At 42.3% G+C, this 18,521-nt stretch overlaps 1 protein-coding gene across 6 annotated transcripts in view; it reads left to right on the top strand.

Moving 5' to 3' along the window:
• Nucleotides 1-18,521, top strand: part of GRIA3 (glutamate ionotropic receptor AMPA type subunit 3) — a 279,563-nt gene that overhangs the window by 183,214 nt on the left and 77,828 nt on the right. For all 6 annotated transcript variants that reach the window (XR_007948819.1, XM_051968621.1, XM_051968620.1 and 3 more), the window contains exons 8-11: nucleotides 1,638-1,742; nucleotides 2,740-2,847; nucleotides 5,038-5,244; nucleotides 17,184-17,560. Coding sequence is in view for 5 of the 6 variants with exons in the window: in XM_051968621.1 (XP_051824581.1) it covers nucleotides 1,638-1,742; nucleotides 2,740-2,847; nucleotides 5,038-5,244; nucleotides 17,184-17,560 (797 nt within the window). In the remaining variant the exon portion in view is untranslated. The remainder of the gene's footprint in view (nucleotides 1-1,637; nucleotides 1,743-2,739; nucleotides 2,848-5,037; nucleotides 5,245-17,183; nucleotides 17,561-18,521) is intronic.

Genomic DNA, 18,521 nt, shown 5'->3' with positions numbered 1-18,521 from the left:
CACACACACATTTTCTCTTTTCTAATTGAAACCTCCCTAGTTCCTTTACCTGGATCTCAAGTGACAATCTCCACTTGTCTAGCAGTCCTGGTCATCTGCCTCTAGAGAAATCCTTGCTTTTCTATTTCCTCCCTAAGATAGAGTCTGACCAGAACAAGAGGACCGTCACCCTTCTCATAACTTCACATTAATGTTTTGGTCTGCCTTTTTACACCATTATCTCATATTGAACTTGTAGTCCACTAAGACCTCTGGGTTTTCCTCACCTTAATTGTTGTCTAACTATGTCTTCCCAGACTTTGTGTGGTTGAATTTTTTGAGGTCACATGTAGGACTTTATGTCTAACTTATCTTTCTAGGCTCTTCAGATCTTTCAAGAGGCAGGGGAATCCTGATTCAGTCCTCCATCTTAGCTATGTCTCCCAACTCCTACTAATCTGCAAATCTCATAAACATTCAAGTTATGCTATCGTCTTAATCATTTATAAAGAATATTGGACAGGATAAGACCCACCACCCTAAAAACAAGTAGCACTGGTTTATTAATGGTGGCCATTTGACACTATCTTCCTCCTGACTCTGAACCCACCCAACATACAGCCCATATCTCTCTATCTTTTCCACAAGAATAGCAAAAGAGTAATCATCAAATGTTTAACTAAACCCAAGTTAAGCTATATTTAATGCATCTCTTGATTCTGCAAATTTAGTAACCTAATCAAAAAAAGGAAATCTTGTTAGTCCAGCATTCCCTGATCCTGATGCAGCCATGTTTTCCAGCTGTATCTGATTATTGTTTCCTTTTTCTAGATATGTACTATCCCTTTAGTAATACATTCAAATTTGAAGATAAGTTCACTGGCCTATAGCTTGCAGACTCCTCTACATTCTCTTTTTTCTGAAAATCAGGACATTTGCCTTTTATCGTTTCCTCATTCATATTGGGACTTCGCCTAGTTTAAATTACAGTTCTCAGAAGGATCTTATACGGGGATTCATAGTGTGAATTTCAGGCATGGGGCTAGGGAAGCCATTGTCTAATTATATAATGTAGGTGGCCACCTACTCTGCCTGCCTATGAGATCACAGAAAAGTATGTCACACTTTTCAGTGAAAAGACCTAGAAAATCCCAAGAAGCAGTTGCTGATTCTAGCAGTGTAGACCATGTGTAATTATTCAAACAGGTTGCACAGTGGATAGAGTGCTGGACTTGCAATCACAAAGACTTCTCTTCCTGATTTGAAATCTGGCCCCAGACACTTACTACCTTGGGCAAATCATTTAAACCTGTTTGCCTCAGTTTCCTCATATGTAAAATGAGCTAGAGGGAAAAAAAAGGCAAACCTGCCTCAGTATCTCTGCCAAGAAAACCACAAATGGGGTCACTAAGAGTCAGACACAACTGAAAAATGACTGAACAACAAATTATTTAAAGTGGAATTTCTCCAAATAAACCAGAATTAATCAAACTTCTAGTAACCTATTCATACCATTATAGAAAAAAAGCCAGTATTGCTGTACTATTTAAATATTCTTTCTGTCTCTGTCTCTCTCCCTTTCTTTTCTCTCTTCCCCTCTCACCTCTCCTTCCCCTTCCATTTCTCTCTCTTTTTTCTCTTCCCCTCCCCTCACTCAGGTCCAAGTACAAGGAATGACTGGAAATATCCAATTCGATACTTATGGACGCCGTACGAATTATACAATTGATGTGTATGAAATGAAAGTCACTGGCTCTCGAAAAGTAAGTAAACAAACTATAAAGTCACCGAAGAAAATGGGCCACATGTTAATTCTGATGCACAAAGACAAACATAATAGAACGCCATGGGGAGCAAGACTATTCATTGGGCTCTTTCTATTATCCAAGTGGTATTTCCACATATTTGGAGAAGGAATTATTTTCCCCTCAAGATCATCCCTACCCAAGCACAGCAAAGTAATAGGTTTACGAGTGCATGAGCCATTATGAGACGATTGAAAATTAGATGTTCTGTCTATATTACAAAATATGCCTCTGGATCTTTTCATTCTTGTCAAATCCCCATTGGGAATAGGGGGCCCTGAGAACTTCAGAACCAAGGGAAGTACCTCTCCATTGAGGTGAATTCTTGGACATAGAATGTCCAAACTGGTGGGGTCAATTAAACACGGAATATGGAATATTGGAGCCAGAAGAATATAGAACATCGAACATGGAACGCCAGAGCCAAAAGCTGAGCAGGGCCCACAAAACTACTTCCAGTAAACACCTCATTTGACAGGTGATTTGCCTCCATTCTGGCCCCTTAACTCTCACCACATTTCTTAACTGAGTAGACATTAAACATCCTTTTGCACACACATCATCAGGGTTATTAAGCACTAAGTACCATACCTTGTGTCATTTCTATAAGAAGCCCACTGCTTCCTTGGACTTCCTACAGAAGACCTCCTTGCAGTTCCTGGATAAGAGAGTTATAGAAAGAATAGGAAAAAAAGAAAAGTGCTCTTCACACTTCAGCAAGATAAATTATTTCACAAGATATAGGAGGTGTGAAAATCCCCAGAATGAGGAGATACCACACCTTCGTGTGTGTATGTGGGGTGGGGGGCAAGGAGGGCAGAGACCCAACACATCTATCCTATGGGTAAAATTCAATCAACGTTTCTATTTATATGGCTTTACTGCAGCCATGGAATTCTATCCATCACTTACAGAGTGATAAGAAGCAAGCAAATAACATGTCTGATCTTTGCAGGCTGGCTATTGGAATGAATATGAAAGATTTGTCCCTTTCCTGGATCAGCAAGTCAGCAATGACAGTTCATCCTCTGAGAATCGGACTATAGTGGTGACTACCATTCTGGTAAGTTCTTGAGAGAAGGGGTGTTTTTCTTTCTAGCAAAATCAAGTGATTGTTTGAAAACTTTAGTAGAATGGCTCTAGGTCAAGGAGAACGCCCCACTTCAACTCACTGTGATCCCTCCTTACTCCAACAGAAAAGAGAGCTCCCCAATGTGAAGCATTCCCTCTATTGCTACTCATCCTCCTCTTGTCTGTGTCTTCCCATCGATCCTCCATAGGGGGTCTACTCCAGCTGCTGGGGATCTATCTACAAGTTTCTTGACATTACATAGCTACCAGTGGAGGTTGGCTTCTCTCTCAATAAATGATGAGGATGATAATTGTTGACATGTCTATGGTACCTTAAGCATCTGCAAAGCACTTATTAGCAATATATCATTTGAGTCTCAACAACAACTCTGTGAGGGTAGGTACTTTGATATTATGCCCATTTTCCAACTACAAAACTGAGACTCATAGAGATGAAGGGATTAGCCCATAGTCACACAACTAGAAGTTTTTAGAGACTAGAACTTGGGTCTTCCTGACTTTATCCACTCAGTCATGTCGACCAACTTCTTGGCTGGTCCTGTAGTTATTTGATAATATACTTTACAAAAAAATGGTTCTGTGACCCTGGCTAAATCTCTTAATTTTTTGGTACTCTGGGAAATATTGAAGACTATAAATTAGAGAGAAGCTGTACTGATAGAAGAAATTTCCTCACCTCACCTGGGAGTTCCCTATACTAATGAAAACACAGTTCTAATCCCTCTCTCTAATATCCTGCTCATTACTTTTATGCCCATTGAGATGATGATTTTGCATGTGGATCAGGGCTTCATTTCATTGACTTCTTTCTGCCAGTGCCGATCAGCAAACGTCCAACAACTCCCAGAGCTGTTTTGAGGCACCGGGAGGGAGGTGACTTCTAGGGATGAAACAGATCGGGTCCTTAAACCCAGGACTTCCTGGTTCTTATGCTCACTCTCTGCTCATTACACCGTGCTGCCTCTTGGTATGTTTAAAATGTCAAAAATAATGACTAAGAGGTCCCATCTACCTATTGTGACCTCACATTAAAGTTCAATTAAATCTTTTCTTTTTGAGAAGCAGCATGTTCTTAGGGGAAAGGCCCTGGGTGTAAAGAAAACAAACCTGGATTCTAAGCCCAACTCTTCTACTTCCTAGGTTTGGGCTCTCGGGAAAGTCCCTTAACTACGCCTCCCCCCATAGTTTTCCCCTCTGTTGAATGGGGAGAACAATTTCTTCCTTGCCTTCTCCCAGGGTTAAAACAACATGAAAGCTTTAAAAAAAAAAACCCGCTTCCCATATGTCAAGTATGATTATTCATTCAATGACTGCTCTAAAAGGATTCCATAAGGGCTTTTCAAAAATCCATTTGGTCCATTTGTAGGGAACAGAAGACAAATCGATTTCATAGAGCTTGAGGAAGATTACAGAGTTCAGGCAAAACTCATTTATTTAGACTCCACTAATGCCAAATTGGGAAACCTTCCTGGGGACAAGGGCAGACAGGACTAGAGCTAAGTTAGAGTTCTCCTCTGGACTTTTTTGGGGAAAAAAAATCCTAATCCATTAATAAACTGTTAATTTACAAGCTAATCAGAAGTCACCACATCATCCTTGTCTATTTCTTAAAGCAGCTCTGAGGACTTTTACTCACACTGTTTTGACCATGTCTAGTAACCGGAAGCATTCAGATTCATTCAAATTTTATTTTCTTCCAAATAATCCTATAATCCAGACTTTCTGCCAGTTTCAGCTGACTTTCTCCCCAGATAGCGTGGATTAGTGAGTGCCGATTGACTTTCTTCTTCCACCTCAGAAAGTCCTTTTTTTTTTTTCTTGGCCTTACAAATCCCTGAGCCATCAAGGGCTATTAGCCTCTGCATGACTGAGGGCTATACATGTGGACAGTTGGTCCAGCTCCAGGATTCCACATGTAGAAATCTCCTCTATGGATTTTTAAGCTTTTACAGAGCAGCTGCTGAGTGCCTGGAATAATGGTCCAATCCAGTGAATTGTAGTTTAAAGGACTTTTACCTATGGATTCAATGTAATGACAGCCACACGAGCGCTAAGTCTTCTCAGCTATAAGCTAAGGAAGCCCATACTTCTAGGTTAGGTGCTTCTCTCACTTAGGATCGTTTGCATGAGTTAACTTTTGATCTTCATTTTGATCCCAAAGGAATCTCCCTATGTCATGTACAAGAAGAACCATGAGCAACTGGAAGGTAACGAGCGCTATGAAGGCTATTGCGTTGACTTAGCCTATGAAATAGCCAAGCATGTGAGGATCAAATACAAGCTGTCCATTGTTGGAGATGGGAAATATGGCGCAAGGGATCCTGAGACAAAAATATGGAATGGCATGGTTGGGGAGCTTGTCTATGGGGTAAGTTTCCATTCAACTTTCTTCCCCCTGCTTTTAATTTCAATCAAATAATTCAACTGGGCATTAGTGGAAGTCTATTGTGTCCCTTTATAATACAAACAAAACAGTTCCTGACCTCAAAGAGCTTACTTTTTATTTAGGGGAGAGGGGAAGGGGAAGGACCAAGTGTTGCCTAGAGAAGCAAATGGAAGATATGTACAAAGTTTCTAAGAAGCAAGTGGAAGATAGTTAACCTGTATTGGATTACTTGTCGGCTAGAGGAGGGGAAGGGAAGGAGAGAGAAAAATATGGAACATACAAGTTTGCAAGGGTGAATGTTAAAAACTATCTTTGCATGTATTCTGAAAAATAAAAACAAAAAATAAATGAGTATCAAAATGAAAAAAAAAACATGTGGTGGGGTGGATCTAATCACTCTAAGGGATAAAATATAGACATCTTGCAGGTAGTAGTTAAGCTAAATTTTGGAGGAAGCTAGGGATTCTACAAGCTGTTGGGGAGAAAAACCTTCCCAGGCATAGGGAATATAGAATTGAAAAGACATGGAGGCCAGAAATGGAAGGTCACACACTTGCCAGGTCAGCTATAAAATAACATACATTACTAGGAGAGGCTGAGTTGAAATCCCCGATATCACTATCTATGTGACCTGAAACAAGTCATTAGATTTCTCTGGGTCTCAGTGGTCTGTAAAATGAGTCGGCTGGACTGAATGACATTTTTTAAATTAAAGCTTTTTATTTACAAAACATATGCAGTGTTTATTTACAAAACACTGACCCTTGCAAAACCTTCTGTTCCAAATTTTCCCCTCCTTCCCCTCACCCCTCCCCTATTGGCAGGTAGTCCAATACATGTTAAATATGTTAAATTATATGTTAAATCCAATATATGTATACATATTTATACAGTTATCTTGCTGCACAAGAAAAATCAGATCAAGAAGGAAGAAAAAGAAAAGCTGAGAAAGAAAACAAAATGCAAGCAAATGACAACAGAAAGAGTGAGAATGCTATGTTGTGATCCACACTCAGTTCCCACAGTTCTTTCTCTGGGTGTAGATGTCTCTCTCCATCACTGAACAAGTGGAATTGGTTTGAATCATCTCATTGTTGGAGAGAGCCACATCCATCAGAATTGATCATCATTATAATCTTGTTGTTGCCATATACAATGGTCTCCTGGTTCTGCTTATCTCACTTCACACCACTTCACGTAGGGCTCTCCAGGCCTCTCTCAAATCATCCTGCTGCTTGTTTCTTACAGAACAATAATATTCCATCACATTCATATACTATACCTTATTTAGCCATTCCCCAACTGATGGACACCCATTGAGTTTCCAGTTTCTTGCCACTACAAAAAGGCTGCCACGAACATTTTTGCACATGTGGGTCCCTTTCCCTCCTTTAAGATCTCTTTGGGATATGAGCCCAATAGAAATACTTTTGCATCCAAGGGTATGCACAGTTTGATAGCCCCTTTGAACATAATTCCAAATTATTTTACAGAATGGTTGGATCCGTTCACAGTTCCACCAACAATGTATCAGTGTCGACCAGATGACTTTTAAGGTCCCTTCTATCTCAACATCCCCAGTATTCATGATCCCATGATTTTATCATTCAATCAATCAACAAACATTTATGTGCTTGGAACTGTGCTAGGTGCTGGGAATTCAAAACCAAAAGTGGAAAATGACCCTCAAGAGGCTTCCGTTCTATGGGTCGAGAGCATCCAGGAATTGTAGTTGTAGTCTGATTAAGATACATGAGAGGGAACTTCGGCCTAGAAGGTCCCAGAGAGGGTGAATAGAGCCATTGAGATAAGACTCAAGTCCTCTCCAATAGCAGTGCTGATGTTGATTTGATGATAATTCCCTGAACAAGAGGTGGAAAATGAGCAGGCTCTCTAGAGGTCTGGATCTGGAACAAGAGGGCAAATGGCAGGATGCCCAGGCTGACCAGACTCTGGCAACCCAATGGACGCATGCATGGGACAATGCACGTCTGTTTGGGGTGGGGTATTTCACCTCCTTTCCTGGCACTTTTGGAGCATCCATCTGGTCTGTACTGGGTTCTATAAAAAAGCTTTATGGTACACCCAGTGGATCTCTCTGGCAGAAAGGAAGTTCGACTCAAGGCCAGGTCTAATTTCATGTGCTCTGCGAGTCGATAATAATCTTCGAAAGCATCCTGAGGCCCTGAGAGATTAACTTGCCTAGCATTTGTCAGAAGTAGAACTTGAACCCAGGTCTTTGAATCCCCCAGAGAAGGGCCAGGTTATGGCAGACAAACTAACTTGCTAATGGGCTGCCAGTCCCTAAATAATTGAAGCATTTGGTCATAAGAGCCTGGGTTCCTATAGCACTTACAGAAGGTGAGGTCATAGGATCTGTGCTTCATGTAGAGCTGAAAGGAACCTGAGAGTTTTGGATGCTCTGACCCCTTCATTTCCAGAGGAGGAAACTCTGGCTCATTGAGCTTGAGTGACTTGGCTAAGGTCACCCAGTAAGTAGCAGAGCCAGTACTGGAACCCAGGTTTCAAGATGCCAAATTCAGGAGTTTTCCCCTGCACCACATATTCCTCAAAGATCAAATGTTCCCCCCTTCCTCCCTGAGCTCTTCCTTTGGGAGCATCACACTGTAGAAATAGGGGGCAGGTATGGGAGGGGGAGGGGGAGCCCAAGAGAGACATAGGGAAGAGGGTAGATGATGTACATTTTCACTCTTGGGACTCTTAGTTCCATTCGTAGACAAGTCACTTGAGAATAAGACAGGTAGGGACACCCCCACTGGCATAATTTCCAGAATAGAGAGAGGAAGAGAGAACGTGTGTGGGAGGGAAGTAGTCACCTTGTTGACATGAGCATGACACTTGGATTTTGGGAGGCCTCTGTGTCATGTCCTGTCCTGTCCCACCCCCGCAGGGGCAGCCTGCCAACCAACAGCTCCTTAGCAGTAGGCTGAGCAGGTGATGAAGTAGGCCCAGGCCAGCACTCTGGATGGGCCCTTGGAGATGCTGCGACAGTCCGAGGTAGAGGCCCTGGAGGACCAGGATTCCCGATTCTGGATTGTGATTAGGGATTTGGCCATATTTACTAAGTACCAACTATGCTAGAGACTGGCTCTCAAAATCTAAACCATTGTCCAATGTTCCTGTCTGACTCAGGGACTTGATCGTCCCCCCAGAAATGAGGGGGCTGGACTCAGTATAGGGGAAAGAGTCCTGGCACTGCAGTCAGGAGACTGGGGTTTTAATCCTACCTGCTACATTTCCCACCTGTATGACTTCAAGCAAGTCACTTAAACTCCCCGAGCCCCAAGGAGCTCCATGAACCACGCATTGCACACAGTAGGCATTTGATAAATGTTAATTGAATTAAAACATAAAGTGCAATAGAAACATTGTGTTAAAACTCCCTGGGGCTCAGTTTTCTGAGGTCCATTCCCATTTAAATTCATGATCTTGGGACCCAATGTATGATGTTGGCCAAGTTTTGTTCATCCCTACCTCAGTTTCCTCCTCTGTAAAATGAGGGAGTTGGACTAGAGGGCCTGGGGGTGGCTCTAGATCTTTGGTCCTAATAATATTGGGTCATCTTTAAGGTTCTGTCCAGATCTAAATCCTACAGTCCTCTGAGTAGAGCCAGATCGTGCCCTGAGGAACGAAGTCTGCAAGGAGGCAGGGGTCAATCTAATAGCAAAGAGCCAGGTGCAGGTAGGAGGTGAGCCCCAAATAACCAAAGCATCTTTGGGGTGAGGGAGCCAAGTACAGCAGGGGCAATCTGTACAGCGCCCAACATCCACATTCCCATTTGGGGGTTGCCAAGAGCCTCTCCTTCAGCTTGGCTGTGCCATCTGTCCCGTACGATGGAGGATACCAAGGACACCAGTGACGGAGCGCAGACTCAAAGAAAGCTTTTAAAAGAGGGTTCATGGTCTGTGCTAGTGAAGCAGTGAGAAGGAGTGATTCCAAGGGGATTGAATTTGCCTTCCAAAATGGTTTCATCTTTTCCAAAGAAATTATAGTCAAAGCTGATATTTGGGGCACTCAGGAGCGATTTAAAAAAAAAAAACAACAAATGTCAGCACCATCCAATGGGCCCCATTATGTAAACTCTTCAGAACGTTATGGCCTTAGAAACGGCCACCTGCTTTCAGCAGCTTGTGTTGGGAATTGGCTCGCAAGTATCTGCCACCACCACCACCACATAGGCTCCATCCCAGCCCTTCTGGACCACCAGTTTCCCTGGCTTTCCATACTGTACATGTTCCCAGGAGAACAGCAAGGTTCAAAGGCTTCATGCTGGCAGAAACCTCAAAGGTCATGTAGTCCGGCCCCCTTATTTACCAAATAGGGAAACTGAGACGTGAAATAACTTACCCATGCTTATGTAAATGACATGATGGCAGCGTGGGGACTGGAACCTCTGGTCTAGGATTCTTCATGAGGTACCATGCTAGAACAGCTTATGAAGCAGAGAAAGAAGGTAGAAGGCAGTAGTTGTGCTCTCTGCCTTCCCACCTTGCCTGGCAAAATTGGTGAGATGCCCACAGTGGCTTTGTAAAGTGGAATATAAATCCATTTCCTTTTTTTCCATTTTTCCTTTGTCTTCCTGGCTCCAAGAACCATGCATTGAACACAGTAGGCATTTGATCAGTGTTAACTGAATTAAAACATAAAGTGCAATAGAAACATTGTATTATTAGTCAGAATTCCCAGTTAAATTTCCCTTTTTGACAATACAGGGATAACAGATGTATAGTGACAACCTTAAGTTCTAAAGAAAGAAGAAAATATGATCTACTCCATTTTCTTGGTAAATATACTTAATGTATTCCCATTATTAGCTCATCTCTGATATAGATTTGTCACTTAAGATCTCCAATTTGACATTGTGTGACAATATTTGCTGTCTTAATAAAATAAAAAGTGTGAGGCTTTTGATAACCAAGCCTCAGTTTCCTTATCTATAAATCTAGGGACTTAAACTGAGTGGCCTCTGAGGTCTCCTTCAACTTTAAAGCTGTAATCCTATGTGTCACATTGAGTAAGTTACTCCCCTTACCCAACTTCTATTTCCTGAGGTGTAGAATGAGTGTACCAGCATAATGGCCTCTGAAATTTTTGATATCTGAGATCTCTAAAAAAAAAATCACGGAAATCTTTAACTATCTAGAACCTTCCCCCACTCCCTGAATCACCCATGACAGATCGGGTCAGTGTTTGGGGCAAGAAAGCAAAATGCCCAAGTCTTTAGGCACCTGGAACCCAACGTTGGAGTAACCGTAATTGGAGGGTGGTAGAAGTAAGGGAAATGGCATTGCCTGTGGTAAAACTTTCTCATCAGGAAGCAGCAACTTCCTTTTCTTTATGTTTTATAACTCTAAGGCTCACAACACAATTTCTTCATAACACCCAGCGAGACAAGGAATAGGAGTGAACAAAATAATGAATGAATAAAAAAAGGATTAAGCACTTATTAAGTACAAAGCACTGTGCCAAGTGCTGGGGATGTAGATATAACAACAAGCCAGACTCAGCTCTCAAGAAGCTCCCATTCTGACGGGGGAGACAACACAGAGAGAAATATGTAGTCATGGGGCAGATGGAAAGGTCCACTTGTCCTAGTGGGGAACGGCAATGAGGCAGATCATAATGATGCTTCTTTGATGTCATTTCCACTGATAAAACCCTATCTATTTCTGATCTTGAACCATTTGGCAGCATCAAGAACACTGATGCGGGAAAGTGTAGTCATGAAGTGGGGGCTTTGGCCCTTGCTGAGGCCAGTGGCAGGACATATCTCCATTCTAGTTGCTTCCCTGTATGTGAGGGTTGGTATTATTATTGCCACTTTTTTCACTGGTCTCATCAAAGTAAGGAACTCCTATGCGGAAATTGTTTCTACTAACATCGATCATCACCTGATCGTCAATTTAAATAATAATGACAGTGATAGTAATAATAAAAAGCCAGTATTTATATAGTGCTTTAGGATTTGCAAAGCATTTTACAAATATCATGTGGTATATCCTCACAACGATCCTGGGAAGAAGGAGCTATTATTATCCCCATTTTACAGATGAACAAACAAAACTGAGAGGGGTTTAATGGCTTGGCAAAGTCACTAGTAAGTGTCCAAGGCCATATTTGAATTCAGGTTTCCCTGGTCCCAGGTCCAATCCCCTATTCAGGGTACTACTTTACTAACTGCCTGGGGAATTGACTGCTACAACATCCAGTAACTTGGACCGAGCAATATCTATCAGGGGTGGGATTTGAACCCAGGTTTTCCGGACTCCTGGCCTGGTGTGCTATCCACTACAGCGCCACCTAGCTGCCCTCCACACACATGTGCACACACATATGGAGGTTGTTTAGAACAATCTGCTTCCAACAAACATAGCCCAAGGCATAGGCTCCAAAGATCTTATCTGGGACTCTGATAAAGGGCAGGCTCACAAGATGCGCCCAAGGAAGGGATCATGGTATAGTGGAGTCCCACGACATAGCTTCCAAGTCTGGATCTGGATCTGTCACTTACTATCCATGGGAAGCTGATAGTTTCCTGAAAGCAGAAACTGTTTGGCTTTTGTCTGGTATACCCAGATCCTAGCATAGTGCCTAGCATTTCATAAATGCTTGTTGGGTAATTGATTGATTGGGTGACTTTGGGTAATTCAACCTCTTTCAGACTCAGTTTACTCTTCTGTGAAACTTTGGGGTCCCAGAAGAGGAAGCAAAGAAGTGGCTCATGTAGGGAGAATAACTTCACTTTATCTTTGAGTTCCCTCTTTATTCATCACTCCAGCAATAAAAGGGTTTGCAATAAATGTAAGTGAAGGATTCTGGAAGCTGTGAAAGGGTTCAAATTGCAGTATTCATCAACAGAAGCCCCATGCATTCCCTTCAGTTCTTTGTCCCCCAATTCAATGCAGGGCACTTCAGTGGAAAGCTTGGGCTCTGTCCTTGGAAATGGAAAGGATCAAAGATCTAGACAGGACTTCAGAAGCTACCTATTCCAGTCCCTCATTTTATAGATGGGGAAACTGAGGCCAGGGAAGGGAAATGGACTTATCCAGCATCACACAAAAGATCATAGATCTTGAGCTGGAAAGAACTTCAGAAGCCACTTAGTCTGTCCCCTTCACTTTACAGATGGAGAAACTGAGGCACAGGGAAGCATGCCCATGATCATAAATGGCAAAAACCAATTTTCAAACCCAGATCATCTGATTCCAGAATGAGTGTTCTTTCTTCTCTTCCACTCTCATGTGAGCTTGGTGCTGGGCCTGAACCTGAGCCTGCTGACAGCCCTAGATCTGCTTTGCAACCTCTCTGGGAGCCCCCCATTGGAGGTGCTGAGAGCTGGTTTGTGCCTAGTACCTATTTGCCTCTAACAGTGCAGCCAACTGTGGGATGAGGGGTAACTTAGTCGCCTTACCTCCCTGACTGCCCTCAAGGATTACACAGTGGCTTTCCTCCTGCACGATGGCTAAGCTGCTTTATGCTCACCTTTTGGGGCTCTTCTCCTTTATCCAGCTGTGCCATACTTCTTCTGTGTGCTTTGGAAAGCTCAGCTGGAAGGCTCCCCCCTTCTCTGGGCCAGGGCTGCTTTCCACCTCAGTGAGGCTTAATTGACAGCAGGTTTAATATACTTCTTCATTAGAAATTCAGAAAAGGGCCCTATCCTGCCTTTATTTAAAAAAAAAAAGCTCCTGGGGGAGAATAAAGCAGATAGAAATAAATGCCCAGTAGAAGAGAGAACCCCAGAGCCTGAGGGGAAGAGAGCTTTCTTCTAGGCATTCTTCTGGGATTTCTAGCAGGCCAGGGATGCTTCTAAGGGCACCCAGAAGTCCCAGGGGATGGCTTCCTCTTCGATGGGCAAGCAGATCTCTGCAGAGAAGATGCATGCATGGCTCTTAGAGGCTGTATTTCGTCAGCTCTAAGATGGGGATGAAATAGTGGAACAGTGTATAGAGAGGTAGCCTCAGTTTCCCTCTCTATAAAACAAAGGGGAATCTACTATATGATCCATAATATCCCTCACCAACCCTAAAACCTTATTCATGCTTTGTCTCTATGACCTTGGGCAAGCCCCTTCCCCTCCTGGGGCCTCAGTTTCTCAAGCTGTAGAATATGGCCTAAATGGCCTCTGTGGTCCCTTCCTGCTCTAGTTCTACGATCCCGTAACTGTAAACCCTCTGACCTGTATTGAGGGGAATGGGAGAGGAGGTCAGACAGCAGAGCAGGCTGTGAAGGGGCTGGGATGCCAAACTGGGGGTTCAGGACTTGATCCAGAGAGTGGGCTTTAGAGAACATTTCAAGTTCTTACAAGAGCCCTGCTATTCCCATGCACGGCCTGCAATAGCAGCTCATAACCAAGTAATAGAATAAGACCAGAGCCAAGTTGACCCTTGCCAATATTCAGGTCCAATGAAAAGGGCTCTTTGTCCCTGTGGTCTAGACACCCCACCCCCTTCTCCATTCAGCTTGAATGGAGGCCTTTGAAAGAGAGGTTTTTTATGGCCAGAGCCCAGAGACTAAACATAAAACCCTTTAAGGATTGTGAAGGATCAAAGCAACCAGAGGAGAAAGGTAATATAAGACTCATTATCCCCATTTTTCAGATAAGGAAACTGAGGCTCCCAAAGGAAATATGGCTCATCCAGGATCACCCTCTAAGGAATGGGCTGTTGTACTCAATAAGCAATTACTCACTGAACTGGAGAGAACTATGGCGCACACACACACACACACACACACACACACACACACACACGCTCTTCACCGCACCCCCCCCCGACCCTGGCATGGCCTCAGAATGTTTGAATAAAGCCCTGTGTGAGGGCCTCCCTATGTCCAAGGCTGTCTAGGCCAGGATTTCACCTTTCCTGTGTCCTAGATCCCTTTGACATTCTGGGAAGGACCATGGCCCCCTTCTCAGAATAGAGTTTTTATTTTTTTTTAATTTTTATTTAATAATTACTTTATATTGACACTCGTTTCTGTTCCGATTTTTTTTCCCTCCCTCCCTCCACCCCCTCCCCTAGATGGCAAGCAGTCCTTTATATGTTGGATATGTTGCAGTATATCCTAGATACAATATATGTTTGCAGAACCGAACAGTTCTCTTGTTGCACAGGGAGAATTGGATTCAGAAGGTAGAAATAACCCGGGAAGAAAAACAAAAATGCAGATAGTTCACATTCGTTTCCCAGTGTTCGTTCTTTGGGTGTAGCTGCTTTTGTCCGTCATTTATCCATTGAAACTCAGGTCTCTTTGTCAAAGAAATCCACTTCCATCAAAATATGTCCTCCTACAATATCGTTGTCGAAGTGTATAATGATCTCCTAGTTCTGCTCATTTCACTCAGCATCAGTTCATGTAAGTCTCGCCAGTCCTCTCTGTATTCATCCTGCTGGTCATTCCTTACAGAACAATAATATCCCATAACATTCATATACCACAATTTACCCAGCCATTCTCCAATTGATGGGCATCCATTCATTTTCCAGTTTCTAGCCACTACAAACAGGGCTGCTACAAACATTTTGGCACATACAGGTCCCTTTCCCTTCTTTAGTATCTCTTTGGGGTATAAGCCCAATAGAAACACTGCTGGATCAAAGGGTATGCACAATTTGATAATTTTTTGGGCATAATTCCAGATTGCTCTCCAGAATGGTTGGATTCGTTCACAACTCCACCAACAATGCATTAGTGTCCCAGTTCAGAATAGAGTTTTTAACAGAATTCTGTCGACCCTTTTCAGTTAAAAACCCAAGGAAGTTAAAAAGTGAAAAAAAAGAGGAAAATACATAGGATTAGAAAAGAACTCAAAGGCTAGTGAAAATCCAGATACTAGGACTAGGAATTTTCATGAACTGGGCCCACTGGGCTACTGGATACTGCAGAGAATATGACAGGCTTCAACTAAGGAAGACATGGCTTTAAATGTCACTTCAGACATTTACTAGCCACCTGAACCCTAGGCCCTCAGTCTCCTCCTCTTGTCAAGTGAGAAATTGAACTCTTTGGGTCCTTTCAACTCTGACATTGTGTGATATTTTTTGTCCCGTGTTAGCAAAATGTCCTAATACAGAATGAACTCATTTTCTAGTGCTTCATTCTGCCATAGAAATGACCCTTCAGTCTTGGACAGGTCTGGATCTTTTTCAACAGGGCCCAAGCTCTAAGAGGACCTACCAGGAGGGGAAGGCTTCCAGGTAGTGGCTAACAACTCACTGAGCACAGAGAGGTTCTTAGCCAAAGGGTTGGCCAAAGGGGGATGACTCGGGGCTGGAGGGTGGGTGCAAAACCTTCATGAAGCCTTGTCTGAAGGTATGGAAGAGTTTCCATCAGTGAAGGTCACGTCCACACACTGAAGACATCAGAGATCCTTAAAAAGCTCATTCTTTCAAATATTCATATTTCAAAGATTAAAGCATAAACCTTTACAGTGAGCACTTGACACATAGCCTATGATGTCAATCCAATGACAGCTTTACAGAGGGCTTGTAGTTCTAGAGCTGGAAGAGAACTCAGAGTCTCTAATTCAACTTTCTCATTATTATAGATGAGGAAACTGAGGCTTGATCCTTGGGACAAGGTGGGTAGGAAAGGACTTGATTAAGATACTTGTCACAGATATTGTCAGAAGTGAGAATCAAATTCCGGTTTTGCTGAATTCCAAGTCAAGCATTTTGCATTTGGTCTTCCATTGTTCTCGATCAGCAATTCCCTCTTTATCACCAAACATATAATTGTACTTAGAAAATTAATGAACCCTCAAACACCTACTGTATATGTACCATGTGCCTGGTTCTGGGGAGGGAGAGGGGAAAGGAGAAAGGACATGAAGATAAAGATTCAGGCCTTGTCTTCCAGGTGCTTATAGTCTAGTCAAAGAGCCATGAGCTAGTCAACAACAGTTCAGGACTTAAGTAGCAGTTTATACTCTAATTGCTCTCCAAGTTGCTCTATTAATAAATGCCAATTATATCGAAAAGAGATCATAAAGGAGAGAAAGGGTCCCACATGTGCAAAAAATATTTGTGGCCACCCTTTTCATAGTGGCAAGGAACTGGAAATTGTGTGGCTGCCCATCAGTTGGGGAATGGCTGAATAAGTTATGGCATATGAATGTAAAGGAATATTATTGTTCTATAAGAAATGACCAACAGGAAGATTTCAGAGAGGCCTGGAGAGACTTACAGGAACTGATGCTAAGTGAAATGATCAGAACCAGGAGATCATTGTACAGAGGAAGAACAAGATTATATGAAGATCAATTCTGATGGATGTGACTCTCTTCAACAATGAGATGATTCAGGCCAGTTCCAATGATCTGGTGATGGAAAAAGCCATTTGCACCCAGAGAGAGGACTGTGGGAACTGAAAATGGATCACAACCCAGTATTTTCACTTTTTTGTTGTTGTTTGCTTACATTTTGTTTTCTTTCTTATTTTCCCCCTTTTGATCTGATTTTTCTTGTGTGGCATAATAATTATATAAATATGTATACATATATTAGATTTAACATATATTTTAACATGTTTGCCTGCCATCTAAGGGAAGAGGTAGGGGAAAGGGAGGGAAAATTTCAAAAACAAAGTTTTGCAAGGACAGTTGAAAAATTATCCATGCATATGTTTTGAAAATAAAAAGCTGTAATAAAAAGGCAAAAAAAATTGCCAAAAAGTAGAAGCACTGAGTATCAGAACTAGAAGGACCTTTTGAGATCTTCCAGTCCAGTTTCTTTATTTTATATCAGAGGAATCTGAGAAGGGCTCACACCTAGTAAATGGGGGAATTCCAAATCAAGTCTCCTAACTGATTTCAAGTCATCTCTTTCCACTATGCCAAGTTGTCTCTTTTGAATAGCAAGTGACTAATGGACATGTTGTCATTTGTTTTCTTGATTTTTCAGAGAGCAGATATAGCTGTCGCCCCTCTCACTATAACCCTGGTGCGTGAAGAAGTGATAGACTTTTCCAAGCCCTTCATGAGTCTGGGCATCTCCATCATGATTAAGAAGCCTCAGAAATCAAAGCCAGGAGTGTTCTCTTTCCTCGACCCCTTGGCCTATGAGATCTGGATGTGCATTGTCTTTGCCTACATCGGCGTCAGTGTCGTTCTTTTCCTGGTCAGCAGATTCAGTCCTTATGAATGGCACTTGGAAGATAATAATGAAGAACCTCGGGATCCCCAGAGCCCTCCTGACCCACCTAATGAATTCGGAATATTTAATAGCCTCTGGTTTTCCTTGGGTGCCTTTATGCAGCAAGGATGCGATATTTCTCCAAGGTTTGTTTCCACATCATTCTCATCCCCCTTCTTGCATTTTGTGGTCAGGCACAAGTCCCGTGGTGAACATACTTTATGACTGCCATTTTCTTTCATTTACCACCCCATCCAAGGCAAAGTATCATCAGACCATTGGCTCGCTATCATCCTTCAAGCAAGTTTTCTGAATGCATTTCTGTCATAATAGCTATAGTTCTTTAGGTTACAGCCAATATACAAACTCTGGCTAAGTTGGTATTGACCAACTAGTCTACATTTATCAGAGATGTCTTAAGTAAAACATCGAGAGTTTCCTATTGAGACAGACCGAGCAAGGCACAAGTCGGGATAGTTCTAGATGAACATATGAAAATGGGTGACGCTTGTTTTTGGCCTGTACCCATTTCTCTTAATGTATCCTCTATCTCTCAGGTACTTTGGACCTTCTGGGTGCTCAGAGCTGCCCTCTACTGTGGTGTTTCATGTTATTGTCCCTCGGTAAATCTCCAGACAGCCCTTTCCTTCTATTTTTTCCCTCATAAAAACTCACCTGACTGTCCTTCCATTCCTCTTTAACTAATCATCTAGTTGATAATCAAACTGAGGTCACTAATGTAAGTTAGCTCTCCAGAACAAGTGTCCCTTTGACAAGGGACTCTAGGAGATAATTCCTTACTCTGAGGAAATTCCCCTCAATTAAACATTAGGAAGTGATATCCTACATACTGGTAGGATATCAGCCATCTCAGTGGTCCAGGGAGGAAAGTATTTAGGACTCTTAAAATATAATATGTAACTCAGCATTCATTACACTTTCAAGTAAGCTAACTTTCAGTATTATTCCCATACCTGCGGTGTTATTACTGCAACTCTAATCTCATGTAGTGATAAAGACATAATGGGGCAGAAGAAGGGCAAAATTGATCAGCATCCACATTATCGATCAAAGTTTGGACTGAATCATAACATAGATACCAGCTAA

Source organism: Antechinus flavipes, chromosome X, assembly GCF_016432865.1.
Source record: "Antechinus flavipes isolate AdamAnt ecotype Samford, QLD, Australia chromosome X, AdamAnt_v2, whole genome shotgun sequence".
In the NCBI taxonomy this organism is placed as follows: Eukaryota; Metazoa; Chordata; class Mammalia; order Dasyuromorphia; family Dasyuridae; genus Antechinus; species Antechinus flavipes.
The sequence above is the reverse complement of the archived record's forward strand: the minus strand, read 5'-3'. Positions and strand labels throughout refer to the sequence as shown.